The 23312-nt window shown below is 45.3% G+C and overlaps 1 protein-coding gene across 1 annotated transcript in view; it reads left to right on the forward strand.

Moving 5' to 3' along the window:
* The first annotated feature begins 1207 nt into the window (after positions 1-1207).
* The window catches only part of LOC139244992 (gastrula zinc finger protein XlCGF57.1-like), a 39070-nt gene continuing 16965 nt past the window's right edge, over positions 1208-23312 (forward strand). The window contains exons 1-2 of the mRNA XM_070871086.1: positions 1208-1320; positions 4182-4344. Coding sequence (XP_070727187.1) covers positions 1208-1320; positions 4182-4344 — 276 coding nt within the window. The remainder of the gene's footprint in view (positions 1321-4181; positions 4345-23312) is intronic.

Raw genomic sequence — 23312 nt, forward strand, 5'->3', positions numbered from 1 at the left:
TACGAGAATGGGATCCGAAACAACACGTGCAGAGTATAAGGGATTAGTAGTACATCGACTTAACCACACGGCCACCTCGTCTGAAGCCACAATTTGATCTGCCCTTCGGTTTCCTGTTTTTTGCATCCAAACATATATACCCTGCGACAAAGTCCAGTTCACCACTTGTATGGCCCGAGCATCCAGGTCGACAAAGTTCAAAGTCTACAATCAGCTTCTGTAAGCAAAAGCCCTTCCAATACTTCAGGTGAGGGAGTATCAGAAATGGCCAGTTTTGAGACAGTTTCACAGCAGAATAGAAAAGGTACTACCCGGTGAGTTATACGGCCCCGACAGGATATTGGTTAGCACCGAAGTCAGACGCCTTATCCATTGAGCCATATCCCACTGTCGTTGCCAGAAGATGTGTTGTATTTGGAACATAAGAACATAAGAAATAGGAGCAGGAGTAGGCTATTTGGCCCTGCTCGGCTATTCAATAAGATGATGGCTGATCTGATAATGGAATCAGCTCCACTTCCCTGTCCGCACTCCATAACCCTTTACCCAATTATTGCTCAAAAACTTACTATTTCCGCTTTAAATATATTCAGACCAAGCCTCCACAGCGCTCTGGGGCATTGTTTAACAAAACTCTGAGACATGAAATGTTTCCACATCTCAGTTTTAAATCGGCGGCACATTATTTTAAGACTATATCCCCTTGTGTTATTTTCTCCTATGAGTGGAAATATCCTCTCTGCATGCACCTAGTCGAGCTCCCTAACGATCTTATACGTTTCAATCAGATCACCTCGCATTCTTCAGAACTCCAATGTGTACAGGGCCAATCTACCAAACCTATCCTCAAATCAACGCCCTCATCTCCGGAATGAACCTCGTGAACCTTCTCTGAGCAGCCTCCAATGCAAGTATAACCTTCCTTAAATACGGAGAACAAAACTATACGCAATACTCCACGTGGTGCCCTGTACAGTTCTAGCAGGACTTCATTGTTTTTATACTCTATCTCCCTTGCAATCAATACCAACAAGCTATATGCCTTCCTGATTACTTACTGTAACTGAATAATAACGTTTTTGTGTTTAATGCATAAGGGCCCCCAGGTCTCCCTTTATTGCATCACGTTGCAACGTTTCTCCAGTTAAATTGTGGGCCATGAAATTCCGTTTTGGCCTTCCTATGGAATTTTAGAGATAAAATACGCATGTACATTAAGCTGTTGACCACGTTCGACTTTCTTGAGGACTCCTTCGACTGTGCTTCGCAGCGTGTGCACGGCCTGGAGCTGGAGTCACATGGCTTTGGGCAGCCAATCAGGTGAGATATCATAGTAATAGGAGTTCCGCAGGATCCTATACTCCTGTTACTATGATTGTGATAGAGCCTGAAACAATAAAAACACAGCCCCAAACAGCTAAAACACTTATTTCAAAAATAATTACAATACTTCATTTAAATTAAAGTTAATAATATCTTTGAAAAATTCACGATTTTTTAACATTTTCTTTAACAACCTTACCGTTGTGGGGAGGGCTTTTAATTATAAAATGTTTTAATAAATTTATTTTTACATGTTTTTGTGTTTTTTTAAAATACCTGCGCCTGTAAAAGTCGGCTATGCGCCTGCTTTTTCAGGCGCAAGCTTTTTGAGGACATTAGTAAGAATAAATATCGGAAATTTCCACCCACAAGTGTCCTTGCTCCAGAGATACGGCCATCTCACAAGTCAGAAACTTGCACACTGAAAACCGGCATTTCCGATGCCTTCCCGGGTCCATAGGAACTCCGTACAGACCCGGGGAAGCCTGAATTTCTGGGCCAATATTTGCTTTTCTATTATTTCTGCCAAAGTTGATAACCTCACATGTTCCCACATTATAATCAATCTGCCTAATTATTGCCCAGTCACTTAGCCTGTCTATATCCCTTTGAAGATTTTTTTTGTGCTGCACACGATTTGCTTTCCCACCCATCTTTGTTTCATCAGCCAACTTGGCTACATTACACTCGGTCCTTTCATCCAAGTAATTAATATAGATTTTAAATAGTTGAGGACCCAGCACAAATCTCTGCGGAACCTCATTAGTCATTATTTCCCATCCGGAAAATTACCCGTTTATCCTGACTCTCTGATTTCTGTTCATAAGCCAATCCTCTATCCATGCTAATATATTACCGCCAACCCCATGAGCGTTTATCTTGTGCAGTAATCCCTTATGTGGCATTTTATAGAATGCCTTCTGGAAATCCAAATGCACCACATCTACTTGTTCCCCCTTACCCACTCTGCTCGATATATCGTCAAAGATTTGCAGGATATTTGTCAAACATGACTTCCCTTTCATAAAATCATGTTGACTCTGCTTGATTCAATCATGTTTTATCAAATGTCCTGCTACTGCTTCCTTAATAATGGACTTCAGCTTTTTCCCAATGACAGGTGTTAGTCTAACTGGTTTATAGTTTCCTGCTTTGCGTCTGCCTCTTTATTTAAATAGGGGCTTTACGTTTGTGGCATTCCAATCCGCTGGGACGAACCCAGAATCGAGGGAATTTTGGTAGATTACAACCAAACCATCCAGTATCTCTGCTGCCTTTTCTCTTAAGACCCTAGGATATAAGCCATCAGATTCAGGGGACTTGTCCGCTTTTAGTTCCATTATTTTACCTCTGATTACTTCATTCGTGATAATGATAGTATTAAGTGCCTCCCTCCCTATAGCCCATGGATAATCCACTCTTGGGATGTTTTTTGTCACTTCTACCCTGAGAACTGATACAAAATATTTTTTCAAAGTCTCTGCCATTTCCCTGTTCTCCATTATTAAATCCTCATTCTCATCCTCCAGGAGACCAACATTTACTTTAGCCACTCTTTTCCTTTTTATACACCTGTAGAAACTCTTACTATCTAATTTTATATTTCGTGTAAGTTAACATTCATAATCTATCCACTTTTAATCATATTTTTAGTAGTTCTTGGTTGGATTTTAAAAATGTCCCAATCCTCTGGACTCACACGAGTGGATGATTGGGGGAGTGAGACGTAACAGGTGGCCTAAAAGTTACAGCAAAATAATTCAGTAGAATTTCAGCTCAAATGAACTCCAATCAGAGCGGATTACGAGCAAATGCCTACACCTACTGATACACTACGAGTAGGGCTCTAACCTACTCGGGAACAATTCCATTAAATTCCGAATCTAACGATTTAAGCACATTACCACTGCAGATAGCACGTTGCATTTTTAAAGACACACCGAGTGAAGCAGCACTGACAGCACAACCATTTTAAACAGACAAAGACCAATCCGAGAAAGACAGTACAATTTGATGTCACTGTATTACACAGTAGAAAGCGGGATAGGCTGAATCACTTTAGGCGGAAAATAAACTGCACTCCCTGCTTGTCTCAATAATCAGCTCGGTGTTCAAGGGGAATTATTGTCTCTTAGATAGACAAATAATGGAACCCTTACTAATGGATGTTGGAGCGTATTTTTGGACATATACTTGACTAGTATATGGGACCAAACGTTTGTTTTATTTTCCCCTTTAATGAATTTTGTAAGGGACAATACTGTTGCAATATGCTTTATATAAAAAACACAGTTAGACATTAAGGTATGCTGGCCTTGAGTTATTGAGATAGGAAAGTGTGATAATGAATGACTGGAGAGATAATTAAGTGGGATGTTTTTCTATACCGGTGCCAAAGAGTCTGCCCTCGTTTATAATGCTCTGTCACAATGCAGACTGGTTTATATCAAAAAACCTCAGCCTTGGAGGAAAAGCTTTGTAAATCTTGCAATGCGATGATAGGGCATGTGATGTTAAGTGATGTAATTTGTAAGAAAAAAGAACCTCACTGGAGATACCAAATTGAGAAGCTGGTTCAAAGACAGAGGTCTTTATTACTTCTCCCAAAGCTTTGTCTCCGATTTAATAAACCTCTCTTTATATATTATACAGTCTCGGAAATATTTTTCCACAAAAAAATGGCGTCACGACAGGATACTGTCCGATCAGACGTGATTACGTAAGACAGTATCTGGAATCTGGTGTTAGAGATTGAAAAGAGAGGTGTACTGGCACGACGGGATAGTATAAAAGATACGAGTAAGTAGATAGCGGGAAGAGGCTGAATAACAATTTGATTTTACCCTTTGGTAAATAAGTTCGGTGCGGAAGGGAACTGATCACTCCAACCTAGAGCCGAAAAACTCTGGTGAAAGGAAACACGCTAGCTTTGTTGTGAAGACAAAGAGTCCCCACAGAGTAGTCGTGGCCGTGAGTATTACAGGAACAAAGGGAAACGTCCGAGACTGGCAAAGATGGAAGGTAAGGAAGGAAATGTAAAACACGGGCCACCTGGGTCATTAATTAATTCCTATATGACCGATCGACAGGTCTTAATCAAGAAAATGCAAAAGTACGGTTGGGATGTATCCCAGACGTTAGAAGAACAGCGAAGTTGGATAGTTAAACAAAAGAAAGATACAACTAAAAAAGCCGGAGTATTATTGGTGCATCTGTTAGCAGGACTAATTGAACAGGTTAAGGGGGTTAAAGAGAAAATGGATGAAAAAAGTCAACAATTAAACCAGGCAAAAAGGAAAAATTTAGAGTGGGTAAAGAAATGCCTGGCGCTGGAACAACAAATCCATGATCGATCTCAATGGGGGGGATCGCTGCCCCCTTCCGAGAATTATCAATGTGAAGCAACCGTCCCAGGTCAGGAAGATTTAGAAACCCTCCCGGTGGCACCGGTAACAAGAGGGGGGACGGCCGTAAATCCCACTGCGACCTATAAGCCCTTTACCCCCGGCAAAAGACAGCAGATAATGGCATCACTGGGTAAATTACAGCCCCGATGTGCGAATATTAAACTTTTGGCAGAGCTGGATACAATTTGGGTGGGCCACCAACTACACCTCAGAGATATCCACCAACTAGTCCGAGCGGCTTGCCCGGCAGATCGGTGGGGAGTAGTGGCCGGAGGAGCCGCGGTAGCAGCCAATGTGGACCTTTCAGGGGGACGTTGGTCACACGCGGTACATTTAACCACCGAAATAGATGGTCAACAGGCGGCCTTTGGCCCTTTTAAAACCGAGATCCAACGGGTTTTAGGCAACGCCCCTAATAATTGGGTTAAAATTACTACAACCAAACAGCAAAAAGGGGAAGGAGCCTCAGAGTATGGGGAACGATTGTTCCAGATATATCAAGAATGCTCTGGACAGGGAAACCCAGGCCGCGGTGACCGAACATTTATTCAGGCATTCAAGGACGGACTATCCGCTGTACACCAGACCATTATAAAAATGGGAGTAATTGTAACCCAGGATTATGATGAACTGGTCGAGTGGGCTAGTGGCGTCCAGGGAGGGGGCGATGAAAAATCTCAGACAAAGATAAAGCAGGAAAAGGTCTCTGTCACGGGAACAGGAGGAGGGCAGAAAAGCGGGACTTGCCATAATTGAGGAAAACCGGGCCATTTTGCCAAGGAATGCAAAGGGAAAGGCAGTGAAAAGCAATGTACGTATTGTGTTAAGAAAGGGCACCTGGAAGCGACATGCTATGGTAAAAATGGCTATCCTAATAAAGCAAGGACCCTTCAGAACAGGAATACCAGAAGTGGCAGGCATACAAAGCCACCGGTGATGTCGGGCGGCCCCTGTACAAAGTAAAAAGGAGGTAAGGATATATGTGTCTGCACTAGTAGGGGGCCGACAGTGTGAAATGCTAGTGGACACGGGAGCCTCAATATCCATTACCAATATGTCCCTTCTCGTCACCGACAAGAAGGCTCTGATAAACAGAATAGATGGACGGCCCACACTGGCCTACCTGAGCAGCACCCAATTGGTGGAAATTGATAGCTTATATATACCCATGAGATTTTATGTATGCAAGAATCGTGAGGGAACACTATTGGGGAATGATGTAATGAGGGAATTTAAGGCCCTGATTGATTGCGGCAAGGGGAAACTGACATGGCCAAAGGCGGATGGCAGTAAGGAAGATTTAGGACAGATAGCCCACCATGTGGAAAGTATAGGTGTAGCTACAGCCACAAAAACTGACTGGCTTATCGGGACTGGAGGGTATGGAGGCATATGTGCCTGTGTGCCCGGGGTCAGGGCACAGACAAAATTAGTTACTGGAAAGGCGAAGATGGACCCTATTAAAGTCCCTGGACCACCTCATAAACCACACCGACAATACCCTATAAGCCCTGAAGCTAGAACAGCGGTTGTAGAAATAGTAAAAGGGCTAGTGGAAAAGGGTATCGTAAAAGAAACAGTTAACACCACTAACTCTCCAACATGGCAGGTAGGGAAACCAGATGGGAGTTATAGACTCACTATCGACTACATTGCCCTAAACAAGGTCACCCCCAAATTACACCCCATAGTGGCCAGCCCCTCCACAATCCTTAATGGATTATCACCTGAACATAAGATCTTTACAGTCCTGGACATAGCCAATGGTTTTTGCGCCCTTCCCCTCGACCTAGAATCACAAGAAAAATTTCCCTTCACGGTGGAGGATAAACAATATACTTGGACCCGATTACCGCAAGGATTCCATAATAGTCCTGCCATATTCCATCGAGTCATGAGGGATATACTAAAACAAATCGAGGTACCGGCAGGAAATAGTATTTTACAATAGCCTCAGAAACCAAGGAAGGACATCAGGCAAACCTATACTTAGTATAAAGGGCTCTGGAAACGGCGGGTCTGGAGAGAGGCGGGAGTCGAGAGAGGCAGCGGCCTATAAAAGGCTCAGCAGTCCGGGGAGCGTCGAGAGAGGCAGCGGCCTATAAAAGGCTCAGCAGTCCGGGGAGCGTCGAGAGAGGCGGGAGTCGAGAGAGGCAGCGGCCTATAAAAGGCTCAGCAGTCCGGGGAGCGTCGAGAGAGGCAGCGGCCTATAAAAGGCTCAGCAGTCCGGGGAGCGTCGAGAGAGGCGGGAGTCGAGAGAGGCAGCGGCCTATAAAAGGCTCAGCAGTCCGGGGAGCGTCGAGAGAGGCGGGAGTCGAGAGAGGCTGCGGCCTATAAAAGGCTCAGCAGTCCGGGGAGCGTCGAGAGAGGCAGCGGCCTATAAAAGGCTCAGCAGTCCGGGGAGTCGAGAGGGCGGGAGTCGAGAGAGACGTACCGGTGCAGCTCCAGCTGGGAGAGAAGGCAAAAAAGAAGTAGAAAGAAATCAAAAGGTGACGTCACAGCCAACGTGGTAAGTGATTGGCTGCTGATTGCTGAGTAGTTTTTCTTTTTCTTTATTAGTCAGTAACTTTTAACATTGTTGTCGGCAATTTAAGTGTATCTAAGGGTTTATTCATGGCAGGACAGCTCGGTCACGTGATATGCTCCTCCTGTACCATGTGGGAACACGGGGACAACACCAGTGTCCCTGACGACTACATGTGCGGGAAGTGTGTCCACCTCCGGCTACTGACGGTCCGCGTTGCGGAGTTGGAGCTGAAGGTGGATTCACTCTGGAGCATCCACGATGCTGAGAATGACGTGAGTATCACGTGTAGCGAGTTGGTCTTACTGCAGGAGAAGGGTCCACAGCCAGAAAGGGAATGGAAGACCAGCAGGAAGAGTAGTGCAAGGAAGGTAGTGCAGGGGTCCCCTGTGGTCATCCCCCTGCAAAACAGATACACCGCTTTGAGTACTGTTGAGGGGGATGACTCATCAGGGGAGGGCAGCAGCAGCCAAGTTCATGGCACCGTGGCTGGCTCTGTTGCACAGGAGGGCAGGAAAAAGAGTGGAAGAGCGATAGTGATAGGGGATTCAGTTGTAAGGGGAATAGATAGGCGTTTCTGCGGCCGTAACCGAGACTCCAGGATGGTATGTTGCCTCCCTGGTGCAAGGGTCAAGGATGTCTCGGAGCGGGTGGAGGACATTCTAAAAAGGGAGGGAGAACAGCCAGTTGTCGTGGTGCACGTTGGTACCAATGACATAGGTAAAAAAAGGGATGAGTTCCTACGAAATGAATTTAAGGAGCTAGGAGCTAAATTAAAAAGTAGGACCTCAAAAGTAGTAATCTCGGGATTGCTACCAGTGCCACGTGCTAGTCAGAGTAGGAATCGCAGGATAGCGCAGATGAATACGTGGCTTGAGCAATGGTGCAGCAGGGAGGGATTCAAATTCCTGGGGCATTGGAACCGGTTCTGGGGGAGGTGGGACCAGTACAATCCGGACGGTCTGCACCTGGGCAGAATCGGAACCAATGTCCTCGGGGGAGTGTTTGCTAGTGCTGTTGGGGAGGAGTTAAACTAATATGGCAGGGGGATGGGAACCAATGCAGGGAGATAGAGGGAAACAAAAAGGAGGCAAAAACAAAAGATAGAAAGGAGATGAGGAAAAGTGGAGGGCAGAGAAACCCAAGGCAAAGAACAAAAAGGGCCATTGTACAGCAAAATTCTAAAAGGACAGAGGGTGTTAAAAAAACAAGCCTAAAGGCTTTGTGTCTTAATGCAAGGAGTATCCGCAATAAGGTGGATGAATTAACTGTGCAAATAGATGTTAACAAATATGATGTGATTGGGATTACGGAGACGTGGCTCCAGGATGAGCAGGGCTGGGAACTCAACATCCAGGGGTATTCAACATTCAGGAAGGATAGAATAAAAGGAAAAGGAGGTGGGGTAGCATTGCTGGTTAAGGAGGAGATTAAGGCAATAGTTGGGAAGGACATTAGCTTGGATGATGTGGAATCTATATGGGTAGAGCTGCAGAACACCAAAGGGCAAAAAACGTTAGTGGGAGTTGTGTACAGACCTCCAAACAGTAGTAGTGATGTTGGGGAGGGCATCAAACAGGAAATTAGGGGTGCGTGCAATAAAGGTGCAGCAGTTATAATGGGTGACTTTAATATGCACATAGATTGGGCTAACCAAACTGGAAGCAATACGGTGGAGGAGGATTTTCTGGAGTGCATAAGGGATGGTTTTTTAGACCAATATGTCGAGGAACCAACTAGGGGGGAGGCCATCTTAGACTGGGTGTTATGTAATGAGAAAGGATTAATTAGCAATCTCGTTGTGCGAGGCCCCTTGGTGAAGAGTGACCATAATATGGTGGAATTCTGCATTAGGATGGAGAATGAAACAGTTAACTCAGAGACCATGGTCCAGAACTTAAAGAAGGCTAACTTTGAAGATATGAGGCGTGAATTGGCTGAGATGGATTGGCGAATGATACTTAAGGGGTTGACTGTGGATGGGCAATGGCAGACATTTAGAGACCGCATGGATGAACTACAACAATTGTACATTCCTGTCTGGCATAGATATAAAAAAGGGAACGTGGCTCAACCGTGGCTATCAAGGGAAATCAGGGATAGTATTAAAGCCAAGGAAGTGGCATACAAATTGGCCAGAAATAGCAGCGAACCTGGGGACTGGGAGAAATTTAGAACTCAGCAGAGGAGGACAAAGGGTTTGATTAGGGCAGGGAAAATGGAGTATGAGAAGAAGCTTGCAGGGAACATTAAGACGGATTGCAAAAGTTTCTATAGATATGTAAAGAGAAAAAGGTTAGTAAAGACAAATTTAGGTCCCCTGCAGTCAGAATCAGGGGAAGTCATAACGGGGAACAAAGAAATGGCGGACCAATTGAACAAGTACTTTGGTTCGGTATTCACGAAGGAGGACACGAACAACCTTCCGGTTATAAAAGGGGTCGGGGGGTCTAGTAAGGAGGAGGAACTGAGGGAAATCCTTATTAGCCTGGAAATTGTGTTGGGGAAATTGATGGGATTGAAGGCCGATAAATCCCCAGGGCCTGATGGACTGCATCCCAGAGTACTTAAGGAGGTGGCCTTGGAAATAGTGGATGCGTTGACAGTCATTTTCCAACATTCCATTGACTCTGGACCAGTTCCTATGGAGTGGAGTGTAGCCAATGTAACCCCACTTTTTAAAAAAGGAGGGAGAGAGAAAACAGGGAATTATAGACCGGTCAGCCTGACATCGGTAGTGGGTAAAATGATGGAATCAATTATTAAGGATGTCATAGCAGTGCATTTGGAAAGAGGTGACATGATAGGTCCAAGTCAGCATGGATTTGTGAAAGGGAAATCATGCTTGACAAATCTTCTGGAATTTTTTGAGGATGTTTCCAGTAGAGTGGACAAGGGAGAACCAGTTGATGTGGTATATTTGGACTTTCAGAAGGCGTTCGACAAGGTCCCACACAAGAGATTGATGTGCAAAGTTAGAGCACATGGGATTGGGGGTAGTGTACTGACATGGATTGAGAACTGGTTGTCAGACAGGAAGCAAAGAGTAGGAGTAAATGGGTACTTTTCAGAATGGCAGGCAGTGACTAGTGGGGTACCGCAAGGTTCTGTGCTGGGGCCCCAGCTGTTTACACTGTACATTAATGATTTAGATGAGGGGATTAAATGTAGTATCTCCAAATTTGCGGATGACACTAAGTTGGGTGGCAGTGTGAGCTGCGAGGAGGATGCTGTGAGGCTGCAGAGCGACTTGGATAGGTTAGGTGAGTGGGAAAATGCATGGCAGACGAAGTATAATGTGGATAAATGTGAGGTTATCCACTTTGGTGGTAAAAACAGAGAGACAGACTATTATCTGAATGGTGACAGATTAGGAAAAGGGGAGGTGCAAAGAGACCTGGATGTCATGGTACATCAGTCATTGAAGGTTGGCATGCAGGTGCAGCAGGCGGTTAAGAAAGCAAATGGCATGTTGGTCTTCATAGCAAGGGGATTTGAGTACAGGGGCAGGGAGGTGTTGCTACAGTTGTACAGGGCATTGGTGAGGCCACACCTGGAGTATTGTGTACAGTTTTGGTCTCCTAACCTGAGGAAGGACATTCTTGCTATTGAGTGAGTGCAGCGAAGGTTCACCAGACTGATTCCCGGGATGGCGGGACTGACCTATCAAGAAAGACTGGATCAACTGGGCTTGTATTCACTGGAGTTCAGAAGAATGAGAGGGGACCTCATAGAAACATATAAAATTCTGACGGGGTTAGACAGGTTAGATGCAGGAAGAATGTTCCCAATGTTGGGGAAGTCCAGAACCAGGGGTCACAGTCTAAGGATAAGGGGTAAGCCATTTAGGACCGAGATGCGGAGGAACTTCTTCACCCAGAGAGTGGTGAACCTGTGGAATTCTCTACCACAGAAAGTTGTTGAGGCCAATTCACTAAATATATTCAAAAAGGAGTTAGATGAGGTCCTTACTGCTAGGGGGATCAAGGGGTATGGCGAGAAAGCAGGAATGGGGTACTGAAGTTGAATGTTCAGCCATGAACTCATTGAATGGCGGTGCAGGCTAGAAGGGCCGAATGGCCTACTCCTGCACCTATTTTCTATGTTTCTATGTTTCTAACCCCAAAAAGGCCCAGGTAGGGGAATCCCAGGTCCTGTACCTAGGGTACTGCCTCTTAAAGGGACTGAAAAAATGCTCTCGGATAGGAAAAAGGCTGTCAAGGACATGCTTAGACCAGGAATGGTAAGGGGGGTGAGGAAGGTACTGGGCATCTTTAATTACAGCTGGAACTTTATCCCTGATTTTGCAAAAATTGCTGAGCAAATACAAAGATTGCTGAGCAAATACAAAAACCGGCCCTAGACCTCATAGAGTGGGGCCCTGAACAAGCACAGGCGTATAGTAAACTCAAAAAGAACTAGTCTCCGCACCTGGATTGGGACTGCCTGACATGGGTAAGGATTTCCACATCCACTGTAACAATGTAGGTGGGTTCTATATGGCCGTGCTCACCCAAGATCACGGGGATAAAAGGAGACTTATAGCCTATTACTCTACCACCGAAAGCTCGGTGGTGACTGGGTTATCCAGATGTATAGCCGCGCTAGATTGCGCAGATTGGGCGGTAAAAAATAAGCGAGCCTGTGGTGATGACTGGAAACATCATTCGCCACACTAAACACACATTGGTAGAAATGTTAAGCACAGGAAAACTGAGAACCGTATCTAATATGAGACAGGCAAATTTGGAAGCAGTCCTCTTAACACCCAACAAGGCGGTAACCATAATTAGAGATGCAGGAAACAATCCCGCAGAAGGTACGATGGGTGAGGGGGAACCCCACTTTTGCGAAGAGGTATGTGAGGATATGGAAGAGGATAGAATAAAAGACGCCCCCCTTCAAACCGCAGAACAAACCTTGTTTGTGGACGGCTCACGAAAATACGTAGAGCGAATGCCTCGTCCCGGATGGGCCGTAGTTAACCAGGATCTAGAGAGAGTTGAATCAGGGCGAATTAATGGGCGTCGTCAGCTCAAGTGGCAGAACTGGTAGCCCTCACACGGGCACTGGAATTGTCGGAAAATAAGATTGTTAATATCTATATGGACAGTAGATATGCATTGGGATTAGTACACGTTTATATGACAGCATGAGGGAGAAGGGGTTTTATCACAACTAGCGGACATCCCATAAAGCATCAGCTGAGAATAGAAGCTCTTTTAGCAGCCAGTAATAAACCAAAACAGGTACCGGTTATTAAAATTAAAGCCCACAGGAGGGAGCCGGACCGAACCAGACCAGATTGGCTGAGTCACCAGGGAAATAAAGCTGCAGATGTAGCTGCACAGAAGGCATTAGAGCAGGAAGCGTGTGAGGAAGCCTCAGTCAGTGCCGCTGGGGCCCGAGACGAACTGATAAGTGTTGAGAAACTACACCAGGACACTTCTGAGGAGGAAATAGGTATGTGGACAAAGCAGGGCACAACACAAGGGAAGGATAACGTTTGGAGACGAAACGACAAGGTAATGGCGCCTGAATGCATACAGAATACCTTATTGGAGTTGCATCATGGCCTGTCTCATTCAGGACGAGAGGCCATGTCCGGGAGTCTTGGAAGAGATTGGTGGTGGAAAGAGATGGGGAGAGATATCGCCAAATATTGCCATCGATGCGTTACGTGCGCACAATATAATCCAGGCAGGCCCATTAAAATTAAAATTGGACATCAGCCCCGTCCACGGGGGCCATGGGAACACATACAAATTGATTTCACAGGTCCTTTGCCCCCATCCCATGGAAAAATATATTGCCTAGTGATTATAGATCAATTTACCCGGTGGGTGGAATCTTTCCCCACACGTGATTGCACTGCCTCAACAGTGGCAAGGATATTCTGACCAAGGCACCCACTTCACCGGGAAAATTGTAAAAACAATATGCCAGCTGATGGGCATAAAACAAAAATTCCACATCCCCTACCACCCGCAGAGTTCTGGGATGGTAGAGCGCATGAACCATACCCTTAAGAACGCCCTGGCAAAGGCCATGAAAACGTCAGGAAAAACGTGGACAGAAGTATTACCCATTATATTGATGAAGTTAAGAGCCAAGACAAACCGGACAACCGGATTAACCCCTTCTGAACTTATGACAGGATGGGCGATGCAATTACCAGAGAACATCATAACAGGGGGGGCCGATGTAGGCCCATTAAAAGACAAAATAAAACGGTATGTTTTGGAACTAAGTACTCAATTAAAAGGGATGTGTAAATTAGTTAGGTACAATCAGGAAGAAAGAGACGCGGAAGCAGAGCTTACAAAGCTCCCTGAAGTCCCGTTGGCGGGAAGTCGCGTTATGGTAAGGGTCCTCCCGGGAAAACCGTGGTTTGCCCCAAAAATGAATAGGACCGTATGAGGTTATAATCAGCAGGGATACTTGTGCCTGCATCGATGTTAAAGGGAACGGACAATGGAAGCATCGGACCCAGCTTAAGGTTTTTGAACCAGCCGTTTAGCACACGTATTAGTTGTTGTTGTTTGTCTACTTGCAGATTGACAGCGAGAGATTCTTCAAAGCCATACGGCCATTTTGCCTTTGACTATTTGTTAATTGTAGAGTAATACGATGAAACTATATATTGCAATCGGTGAGATTATCATAGTTCGTGTAAGGTCCGGCCTGCTAGCTAGACCGAAACGAGAGTTACATGTGAATACCTTTTTGTACATGTCTTATGTTTATGCGCAAAATGAGAACTTTTCCAGTTGCTGGGTATGTTCGCACATCCCCATACATAGCAAAGGAGGCATCCCTTTGAGGTCAATCTCCCTTAACATCTCGGAAGTTGCGGAGTGGGTAATGCGACAAAACGGTACAGGGGAAGTAAATGATACCTGGAAACAGAGTAGAGATAAAGAAACGTGGAGATCGGGGGGGGTTACCTTTTGGATGCATTGACGGATGGTACCAGCCGGAATACAATAGGTAGGTACGACCCCCGTTCCTGGTTTTGACCAACACCTCAGGTGTTGGAAGGCCCACTGCTGACATTTGTTTCACTAGAACCCTGACTGGTGAGGAAACAGGTTTTGTAGCAGGATACTTTAACCTCGCCAGGTGTAACATAATAGCCAGCGAAACAACAAACCAGGGGTTCTTTGAAATAGAGGGTTTGAAGAATCAGACAAGTAGCCAGGACTGGGAGCCGAAGATTAGGTGGCGATGGGGAATGAGAGAGAGATTGGGATCGAATCTAACAGCATACAATGGCATGTATTTTGTGTGCAGGCATAAGGCCTACCCCTGATTGCCACAGGACTGGAGGGGGTCCTGTCATTTGGGATATGTGTTCCCTTTTGTCAGACGGGTACGTACTTTAGCAGAAGTACAGACACCGGGTCGACTAAGACGATATCTTACCCCGGTATAGAGGCTATTTGGGGTCATGATGCTCACATTCGGGATAGGATGCACCATAGATGAATTAGGTAATCTAGAGAGTATACTGGAACAGATAGTTAACGACAGTGCTGAAGCAATGCAGGGCATAACGGCTGAAATGGTAGCCATAGGCACAATGGTACTCCAGAACCGAATGGCCCTAGATTATATATTAGCACAAAGTGGGGGCACATTTGCCTTAATTGGAGCTGAATGTTGCACTTACATTCCCGATAGTTCAGAAAACATAACCAACCTCGCTGATCACTTAAGAAGGGAGGTAAAGAAGTTATCCACGACAGCAGGAGGATCTGGCTGGTTTGACTGGCTGTTAGCGGAATCCTGTGGGTCCTATCTTATGCATGGAGTAATTATTCTGGTTGTAATAATAATTACTTGCTGTCTGATTATCGGGTGTTTTAATATCTGCTGTAAAGTTATGATGGCTCGACTGATGCCAGTAGCCAGTGTAATCGCCGAAGAAGAAGCACACCTGATGGAAATACTTGAAGACACCAAGGATGAAGAAACAGATGACGATGACACCGACCACTGTCTTTGAAGGGTAGCCTAGAGCTACAAGCAAGGTGGACATACGCAACATCAGGGAAGTAACATACCCCAAAGGACGAATATATGACACCATGCTACTATCATTGTGGTCATCTGGATTTCGTGAACATCCTCCAGGACCAAAAGGGGGAATATTGTTGGAGCGGATTTTTGGACATATACTTGACTAGTATACGGGACCAAACATTTGTTTTTATTTTCCCCTTTAATGAATTTTGTAAGGGACAATACTGATGCATTATGCTTTATATAAAAAAAACACAGTTTGACTTCAAGGTCTGCTGGCCTTGAGTTATGGATATAGGAAAGTGAGAAAATGAACGACTGGAGAGATAAGTGGGGGTATGTTTGTCTATACCGGTGCCAAAAAGCCTGCACTTGTTTATAATGCCCTGTCACAATGCGAGGATGGTTTATATCAAGAGCTCAGACTTGGATAGTAATTGTATGAAAAGCTTTGTAAACTTTTTAATGCGATGATTAGACTGAAGGACTAGTGCTAAAGCATGTGATGTAAAGTGACGTAATTTGTAAGATAAAAGAACCTCACTGGAGATATCAAATTGAGAAGCTGGTTCAGAGACAGGGGTCTCTAACACTTCTCCCAGAGCTTTGTCTCCGATTTAATAAACCTCTCTTTATATATTATACAGTCTCGGAAATATTTTTCCACATGTCTGTGGGAAAATATCTCAAACATCAGTGTGACTGGAAAAGCACACACACAGCCGTGTGAGAGTATACCAGTGCACTGACTGTGGAAAGAGCTTCAATCAGTTACACAGCTGAAAAAATATTGCACCATTCACAGCGGGGAGAAACTACACGTGTTCTGTATGTGGACAAAACTTCAACTGATCATCCAACCTGGGAGACACAAGGACACCTGCATCATGGAGAAACCGTGGGAATGTGGAGGCTGTGAGAAGGGATTCAGTTCCCCGTCTGATCTAGAAATTCATTGTCACAGTCACACCGACGAGAGGCCGGTCACCTACTCTGTGTGTGGGCAGTGGTTCACTCAGTCATCCAACCTGCTGAAACTCCAGCGAGTTCACACTGGGGAAGTGTGGGAAGGGATTCACTCAGTCATCTGAATTGCGTGTTCACAAGTGACTGCACGGGTTATGTTCTACTGTTATTACTGCTGTTAATCGCATCCTGACTGAATCGTGTTCGTTCTGTCAGTTGGGATTTGTTTCTGCTGATATTACTCACCCCGAAAACTGGGATGGAGTTTAATATTTTGATATTTCAAATAATACAATGTGTCGATATTTGAAATATCCTTGATAAGAGGAGACTAATTGATGTCCTGTTATATTTTGGTCCTTTTCTCCTTTCTATCTCGAGATTGTTTCTGTTCTCATGCCTTTGGTTACTCTCAGGGAGAAGTCCCAGTTAATTATACCTTCCAGACTGCCGCTCCTTGCCTTGGTGTCCAGAGTAGGGATAGCTATCACGCCTGGGATCACTAAACACAAAACACAGTCTGTTAATCTATTTCTGCTACAGGACTTAGCGCGTTCCTGGCAGCATCTCTCTCACCTTCGATGTGTGAATAGAGAATCGTGCAAATCTGGTTTCAATTTAAATTTGAATCCACTCAGTAAATGTATTTAAAGAAAAATGTACAAGTAAACCCATCACGTCAAGTAATTGGCAAAGGTTTACACTCAACAAGTAAAAATATCACGGCCCAGTAACCCAGCTCTATATTCACAGGAGAAAGTCTGTTATCTACGTCCTCGAATGTCAGTTGGTGAGATGAGAGACTGAATCACTTTCCACATTCAGCTGGTAAACGGTCTCTCCCTGATGTCTTTCCATCCAACGTGCATCTGCATCCATTCCCACTGTCCCTACATTCACAGTGTTGAGTCAGCTGGCCACACGAGTCTCACAGGCTAGACGATTGGTTGAAGGTGCATCCACGCACAGAACATGTGTCCTGTTTCTCACCGCTGTGATTGGTGTTTTTCCAAAGGCTGATGATAGGGTGCTCCTGATCAATCCGGTGAATCTCTCAAATCTTGCCATGATGTTTGGTTTCAGCTTCCCAGCTGTAGACCCTCACCTTCTAATACCCTGCAAATTGAGGTTACAAACGTTGTTACTTTAAGGACAGGATACACATTTCCACTGTGCTAGGCATCAGAGTCGAGTCCAGTCCTGCCCTCAAATTACAACCACACACTTCCCAGTTGAGGTCATTTCCCAGTTGAGGTCATTGGATCGGTATCAAGAGCAGGGGCACTGGCTAATTTTTAATCATATTTAGCCAACTGGTACCGAGGACAAATTTAACCACTGAACTGCTGCCTTGGCTGAGATCAACCAACAGCACAGATCAAGGAACGAACTTGGGAACTTCCCAGTCAATATTGCAGAGTGTTCTAAAATTTGGGGGATGGGGGGGAGGGTTAGAAATGATATTTTGAAACACATTTTATTCCAGCTTTAAACGAAACTTTCGTCACACTGCACAATTCTGAAGACTTTCCAAATTCAAGTCAAATGGATCATCAAAAAGTGTGTGACATTTTAGAAAGGCGCAAGTCACTGAAATAGACAGCTTTTCAATCACTGCACAGTACAGAAGGGAACAACTGTTAATGTGAGGTCGGTTCGTGAAGTCCCCCGACACTCCGAGATAAACTGCACTGTTCCTTTAAGTATAAATAGGCAGTGAAAAGGGAGTCCGAGTCCCTTTAAATATCTGCTCCATTCCCCCAGGTTTGGGAGGAGCAAACGCGCGGGGTCTCCTTATATCCTCACACAGCAAGCACCGCCGGTGGGCTCCCGCAAGGTCCTAAAGACCGAAGAATTTAATCGCATCTGGTTAAGCACAACAACTGAAAAGTGCACACACAAAGTCTTTGCTATATATGCGTGTGTGTTTGTGTGTATGTAAACAAAACACATCATTCTTAATGTTTGACAATGAATTCCACAGAGATAAGCTATTGTCTTCGCCAGTTATTTTCCAGCATTTTATTTGCTCTTATTTACAATGTAATTGCAGAGTGTTCAATCTCTTTCCCATTTATTGATGACCCATTTCTTGTGTGCTCTTGATTCGAAAGTGATGTCACACTGACCATTCCGTACAACTGTAGCAACACCTCCTGGAACCTCGAATCAATTATTAAGGATGTCATAGCAGTGCATCTGGAAAATGGTGACATGATAGGTCCAAGTCAGCATGGATTTGTGAAAGGGAAATCATGCTTGACAAATCTTCTGGAATTTTTTGAGGATGTTTCCAGTAAAGTGGACAAAGGAGAACCAGTTGATGTGGTATATTTGGACTTTCAGAAGGCTTTCGACAAGGTCCCACACAAGAGATTAATGTGCAAAGTTAAAGCACATGGGATTGGGTGTAGTGTGCTGACGTGGATTGAGAACTGGTTGTCAGACAGGAAGCAAAGAGTAGGAGTAAACGGGTACTTTTCAGAATGGCAGGCAGTGACTAGTGGGGTGCCGCAAGGTTCTGTGCTGGGGCCCCAGCTGTTTACATTGTACATTAATGATTTAGATGAGGGGATTAAATGCAGTATCTCCAAATTTGCGGATGACACTAAGTTGGGTGGCATTGTGAGCTGCGAGGAGGATGCTATTAGACTGCAGAGTGACTTGGATAGGTTAGGTGAGTGGGCAAAAGCATGGCAGATGAAGTATAATGTGGATTAATGTGAGGTTATCCACTTTGGTGGTAAAAACAGAGAGACAGACTATTATCTGAATGGTGACAGATTAGGAAAAGGGAAGTTGCAACGAGACCTGGGTGTCATGGTACATCAGTCATTGAAGGTTAGCATGCAGGTACAGCAGGCGGTTAAGAAAGCAAATGGCTTTTTGGCCTTCATGGCGAGGGGATTTGAATACAGGGGCAGGGAGGTGTTGCTACAGTTGTACAGGGCCTTGGTGAGGCCACACCTGGAGTATTGTGTACAGTTTTGGGCTCCTAACTTGAGAAGGGACATTCTTGCTATTGAGGGAGTGCAGCGAAGATTCACCAGACTGATTCCCGGGATGGCGGGACTGACCTATCAAGAAAGACTGGATCAACTGGGCTTGTATTCACTGGAGTTCAGAAGAATGAGAGGGGACCTCATAGAAACGTTTAAAATTCTGACGGGTTTAGACAGGTTAGATGCAGGAAGAATGTTCCCAATGTTGGGGAAGTCCAGAACCAGGGGTCACAGTCTGAGGATAAGGGGTAAGCCAATTAGGACTGAGATGAGGAGAAACTTCTTCACACAGAGAGTGGTGAACCTGTGGAATTCTCTACCACAGAAAGTAGTTGAGGCCAATTCACTAAATATATTCAAAAGGGAGTTAGATGAAGTCCTTACTACTCGGGGGATCAAGGTTTAGTGCGAGAAAGCAGGAAGGGGGTACTGAAGTTTCATGTTCAGCCATGAACTCATTGAATGGCGGTGCAGGCTAGAAGGGATGAATGGCCTGCTCCTGCACCTATTTTCTATGTTTCTACGTTTCTATATTTCTATGTTACCAAGGTGACCACTTGTCCGCAGTATACTGTGGGAGAGGGGATTAAATCTCACCGAGGGTAATAAGCAGCCTCCCACCAGTCTCTGCATTTTATTGCCCAGTGAACACCTCACCATTACACAGAAGGTCCTGAGATTTACCTCCAGTGTGGATGACTTGTGTAAGTGATGTTAAAAATTAAATTGTAGGTTAAAAGAGGAGTTGGGTGAGGAGGGTTTGGAGAGTAGGCGTAAAAGAGGAGTTGGGTTGAGGGTTTGAGAGAAATACGGTGATAGAGGAGTTGGGGTGAGGGGTTGGGGAGTTGGGTTGAAAGAGTAGTTGGGGAGGGGGAGGTGGAGAGTAGGGGTGAAGAAGGTGTATGAGTGAATGGGATTTACAGCCCTTTAATTGTCTTTGTTGAACTATGATGGGGTTTATTTTTCCTTTAAAATGTTTTGTATTGTGCGTTTCACTGAAGTTAGACGTGGGCAGTGTTAATTGGGAATAGATTTGAGTGGGATCATTCTGTGCTGAATGCGTGGCTGGGCGGCGTGTTTGCCCTCAGTCCCAGCGACGAGGAGTTGTTGACACCAAATCCAGGGACCACATACATTGTGACTCCAAATCCAGGGACAACTTACATTGAGGTATCAAATCCAGGGTCCCCTTACACTGAGGCAACAAATACAGGGACCAGTTACAATGACACATCAAATCCATGATGAATTACATCGTGACACCAAATTGAGGGATTACTAATAACGTGACAACAAATCCAGGGACCAATAACACTGAGGCACCAAATCCTTGGACCACTTACACTGAGACTATAGAATTACATCAGATATATGGGATAGAAATGGGCCATTCAGACTAACCAGTCAGTGCCGGTGTTCATGCTCTGCTCGGTAATTAGAGAGCCTCAGTATGGGGAATGGCCATGCCGCTGAAAGCAGCTCTAGTTAAGGGGAAAGGTGGGTAATGAATGAAGATATGATGGTGGAATCAGACGGTGACTGGTGAGGCCTGGTGACAGATTATTGTCAGAAGCCCTTTTCAAGCAGGCTGAGGATTAAATGTAACCAGCACAACAACTGTATCCGTCTGTTATTGTCCCAAAATCCACAAATCTAATGTCACTAATTGATTTTTCTGTGAGAAATGTAGAGATGTAAAAGAAGGGAGGAAATGAGGCTTGCGCAGAAACGATGGTTCCTTGAATTAACACATTGTGAGGCTGTTTTGTGACTCGTCTGTGAGAGGTTAAAAACATGAAATGGAAAAGGGCAAGTTCAGTGACACTTATATTGCCAATAGTGCTTTCTACGTTAATCACTATATCCTAAGCCGAATATCATATTGACTATCCCAATCACTAATCCCAATCCTAACACATAGCCACAAACCACACCCACTAACCACTAAACCTACATCTAAACCCAGCCCATAATCAATGCTAAGAACATAAGAAATAGGAGCAGAAGTAGGTCATCTAGCCCCTTGAGTCCGCTCTGCCATTCAATAATATCATGGCTGATCTGATCTTGGCCTCAATTCCACTTCCCTGCCCTCTCCACAGAACGCTTGACTTCCCTATCTTTCAAAAATCAGTCTCTCTGCAACTTAAATATATTCAATGACCCAGCCTCCGTTGCTCTCTGGGGTAGAAAATTTCAAAGATTCACTACTCTCTGAGAGAAGAAATTCATCCTCATTTCCGGTTAAAATGGGTGACCCCTTATGCTCAGACTTTGCCACCTAGTTCTAGATTCCCCCCACAAGAGGAAACAGAGATCAGTGGGGAAGCTAAAGACCCGAAAAAGGAAGTGTTTAAACAATTATTTTGATGCAAAAATTTCTGCAACGCATTTAGTAACAAGTAATTATAATCAAATAACCCATCAAAATTAGCAAAGACAATTACAAAGACCAGAACATTTCAAAGGCAATATGCAGTATGTGTGGAGATCTATTAACCGCATTCAAAAATCGTTAAACAATATAGAAAATAAGAGAGTTCCAGTCTTAAGCAAGATAGTTCTTTCAAGGAACGTCAAATGAGTGTAAAGTGAGACACGCGGGTTCAGTGTATGACATCCACAAGCCGTATGCTCAAACGAAACAAGCTTGGGATTTGATGTCGCAAAAGATGAATTGCGTGAGAAGTGAAATAATCTAGAGTAAGAAAAGGCCCAAAATGGAAGGGAAGGGAACATGAATTAGTCTCCCGTGCAGCGGCATGGACCCGGCCTGGATGACCATCAGCAGGTCGGGGCCATCAGAGGGAGCAGTGTGCGGCGGTGGCATTCCATTGTAGGATGGTAACGGCTGCAAAGTCACGTCGCTAATTGCAGTGCGGGCAGGCACAGCAGGAGAGGCGAAGGAGCGGCAATAGATTATAGAAGGACGTGACCGGGGCCCAGGAGAGGCATGAGTCTGGGGCCCAGAAGGGGCAAGGGCCTAGGGGCAGCATGGCCCAGCCCAAACTGGTATATGTGTGCACTCAGTCCGTGCAGCACAGCTGGTCTCCAGTCGTCTGGGATAATCCTTGCCACTGGACCAAGACCGAGCTCTGACAAGCCGGTGTGGTGACTGGTGTGCAAAATCCAAACACAGGCAGGTTCCACCCTTCAAGATGTAGCTCGGGATCTGGAATACTCGGTCCTTCATTAAAACACCTGTGAACTCATTCCTTTTTGGCGTGGAAGCAAATCATCCTCGCTTCCAGGGACTGCCTGTGATGATGATGATGGTTGTGGAGAAATGAAATATTGGACACCCGGTGTTTGAAACAATACTGAGACAGAACATTAATCTCCAGCTCAGGGACAGGGTTATTGGAGCAGCAGAAACAAAGTCTCAGTGCCAGAATGAACATGGTTCAGTGCCCAATGGGAGGCCAGTAAATCCTGTCCCAGTCACTTCAGTAGTCTTGGGTATTTACCCAGCATTCCCCGCGATGGAGAAAGTGCCGACCCCAGACATCAGGGGACCAGTGCGCACGCGCGAGAACTGGCTGTATTTGGAGCATGCGCGGTGCGTGTAATGGCGGAGCGGCTGTGGTGAAATGTGCTCCGTAAAACAGCTCACTTTCAGCGGGGCGGAGGTGAGTAATGGACCAGCGGGGAGTCGGGGAGGCTTCATAAACACCTGGTGCCCGCCGGAAGCCCGGAATAATAACCGGAATATCGGCGGCTGCAGCCTCGAGGCTTTCTCCCGGTCACAGGCCCCGGGTAACGGCGGCCATCTTTGTACAGGAAGGCAGGGTCTGTTCTCCGCCATCTTTGTTCAGTGAGCAGCAAAGCGCATGCGCGGCCATCTTGGTAAAGTAACAGCTGAGTTATATTCTGACACCTCGGATTTCTCACCATCTCCTAAAGGCGCTGCTCAGTGCTCAGCTTCTGGTTACATCCCAGACAATTGTAACAGGAAAGCCCCAGAGCTGTTCATTCCCAGGGTTAGAGTCCCCATGTACAGTCCCAGGGTTAGAGACCCCATGTACAGTCCCAGGGTTAGAGTCCCCAGGTACACTCCCAGGGTTA

Source organism: Pristiophorus japonicus, unplaced genomic scaffold (genome assembly GCF_044704955.1).
Source record: "Pristiophorus japonicus isolate sPriJap1 unplaced genomic scaffold, sPriJap1.hap1 HAP1_SCAFFOLD_210, whole genome shotgun sequence".
NCBI lineage: Eukaryota > Metazoa > Chordata > Chondrichthyes > Pristiophoridae > Pristiophorus > Pristiophorus japonicus.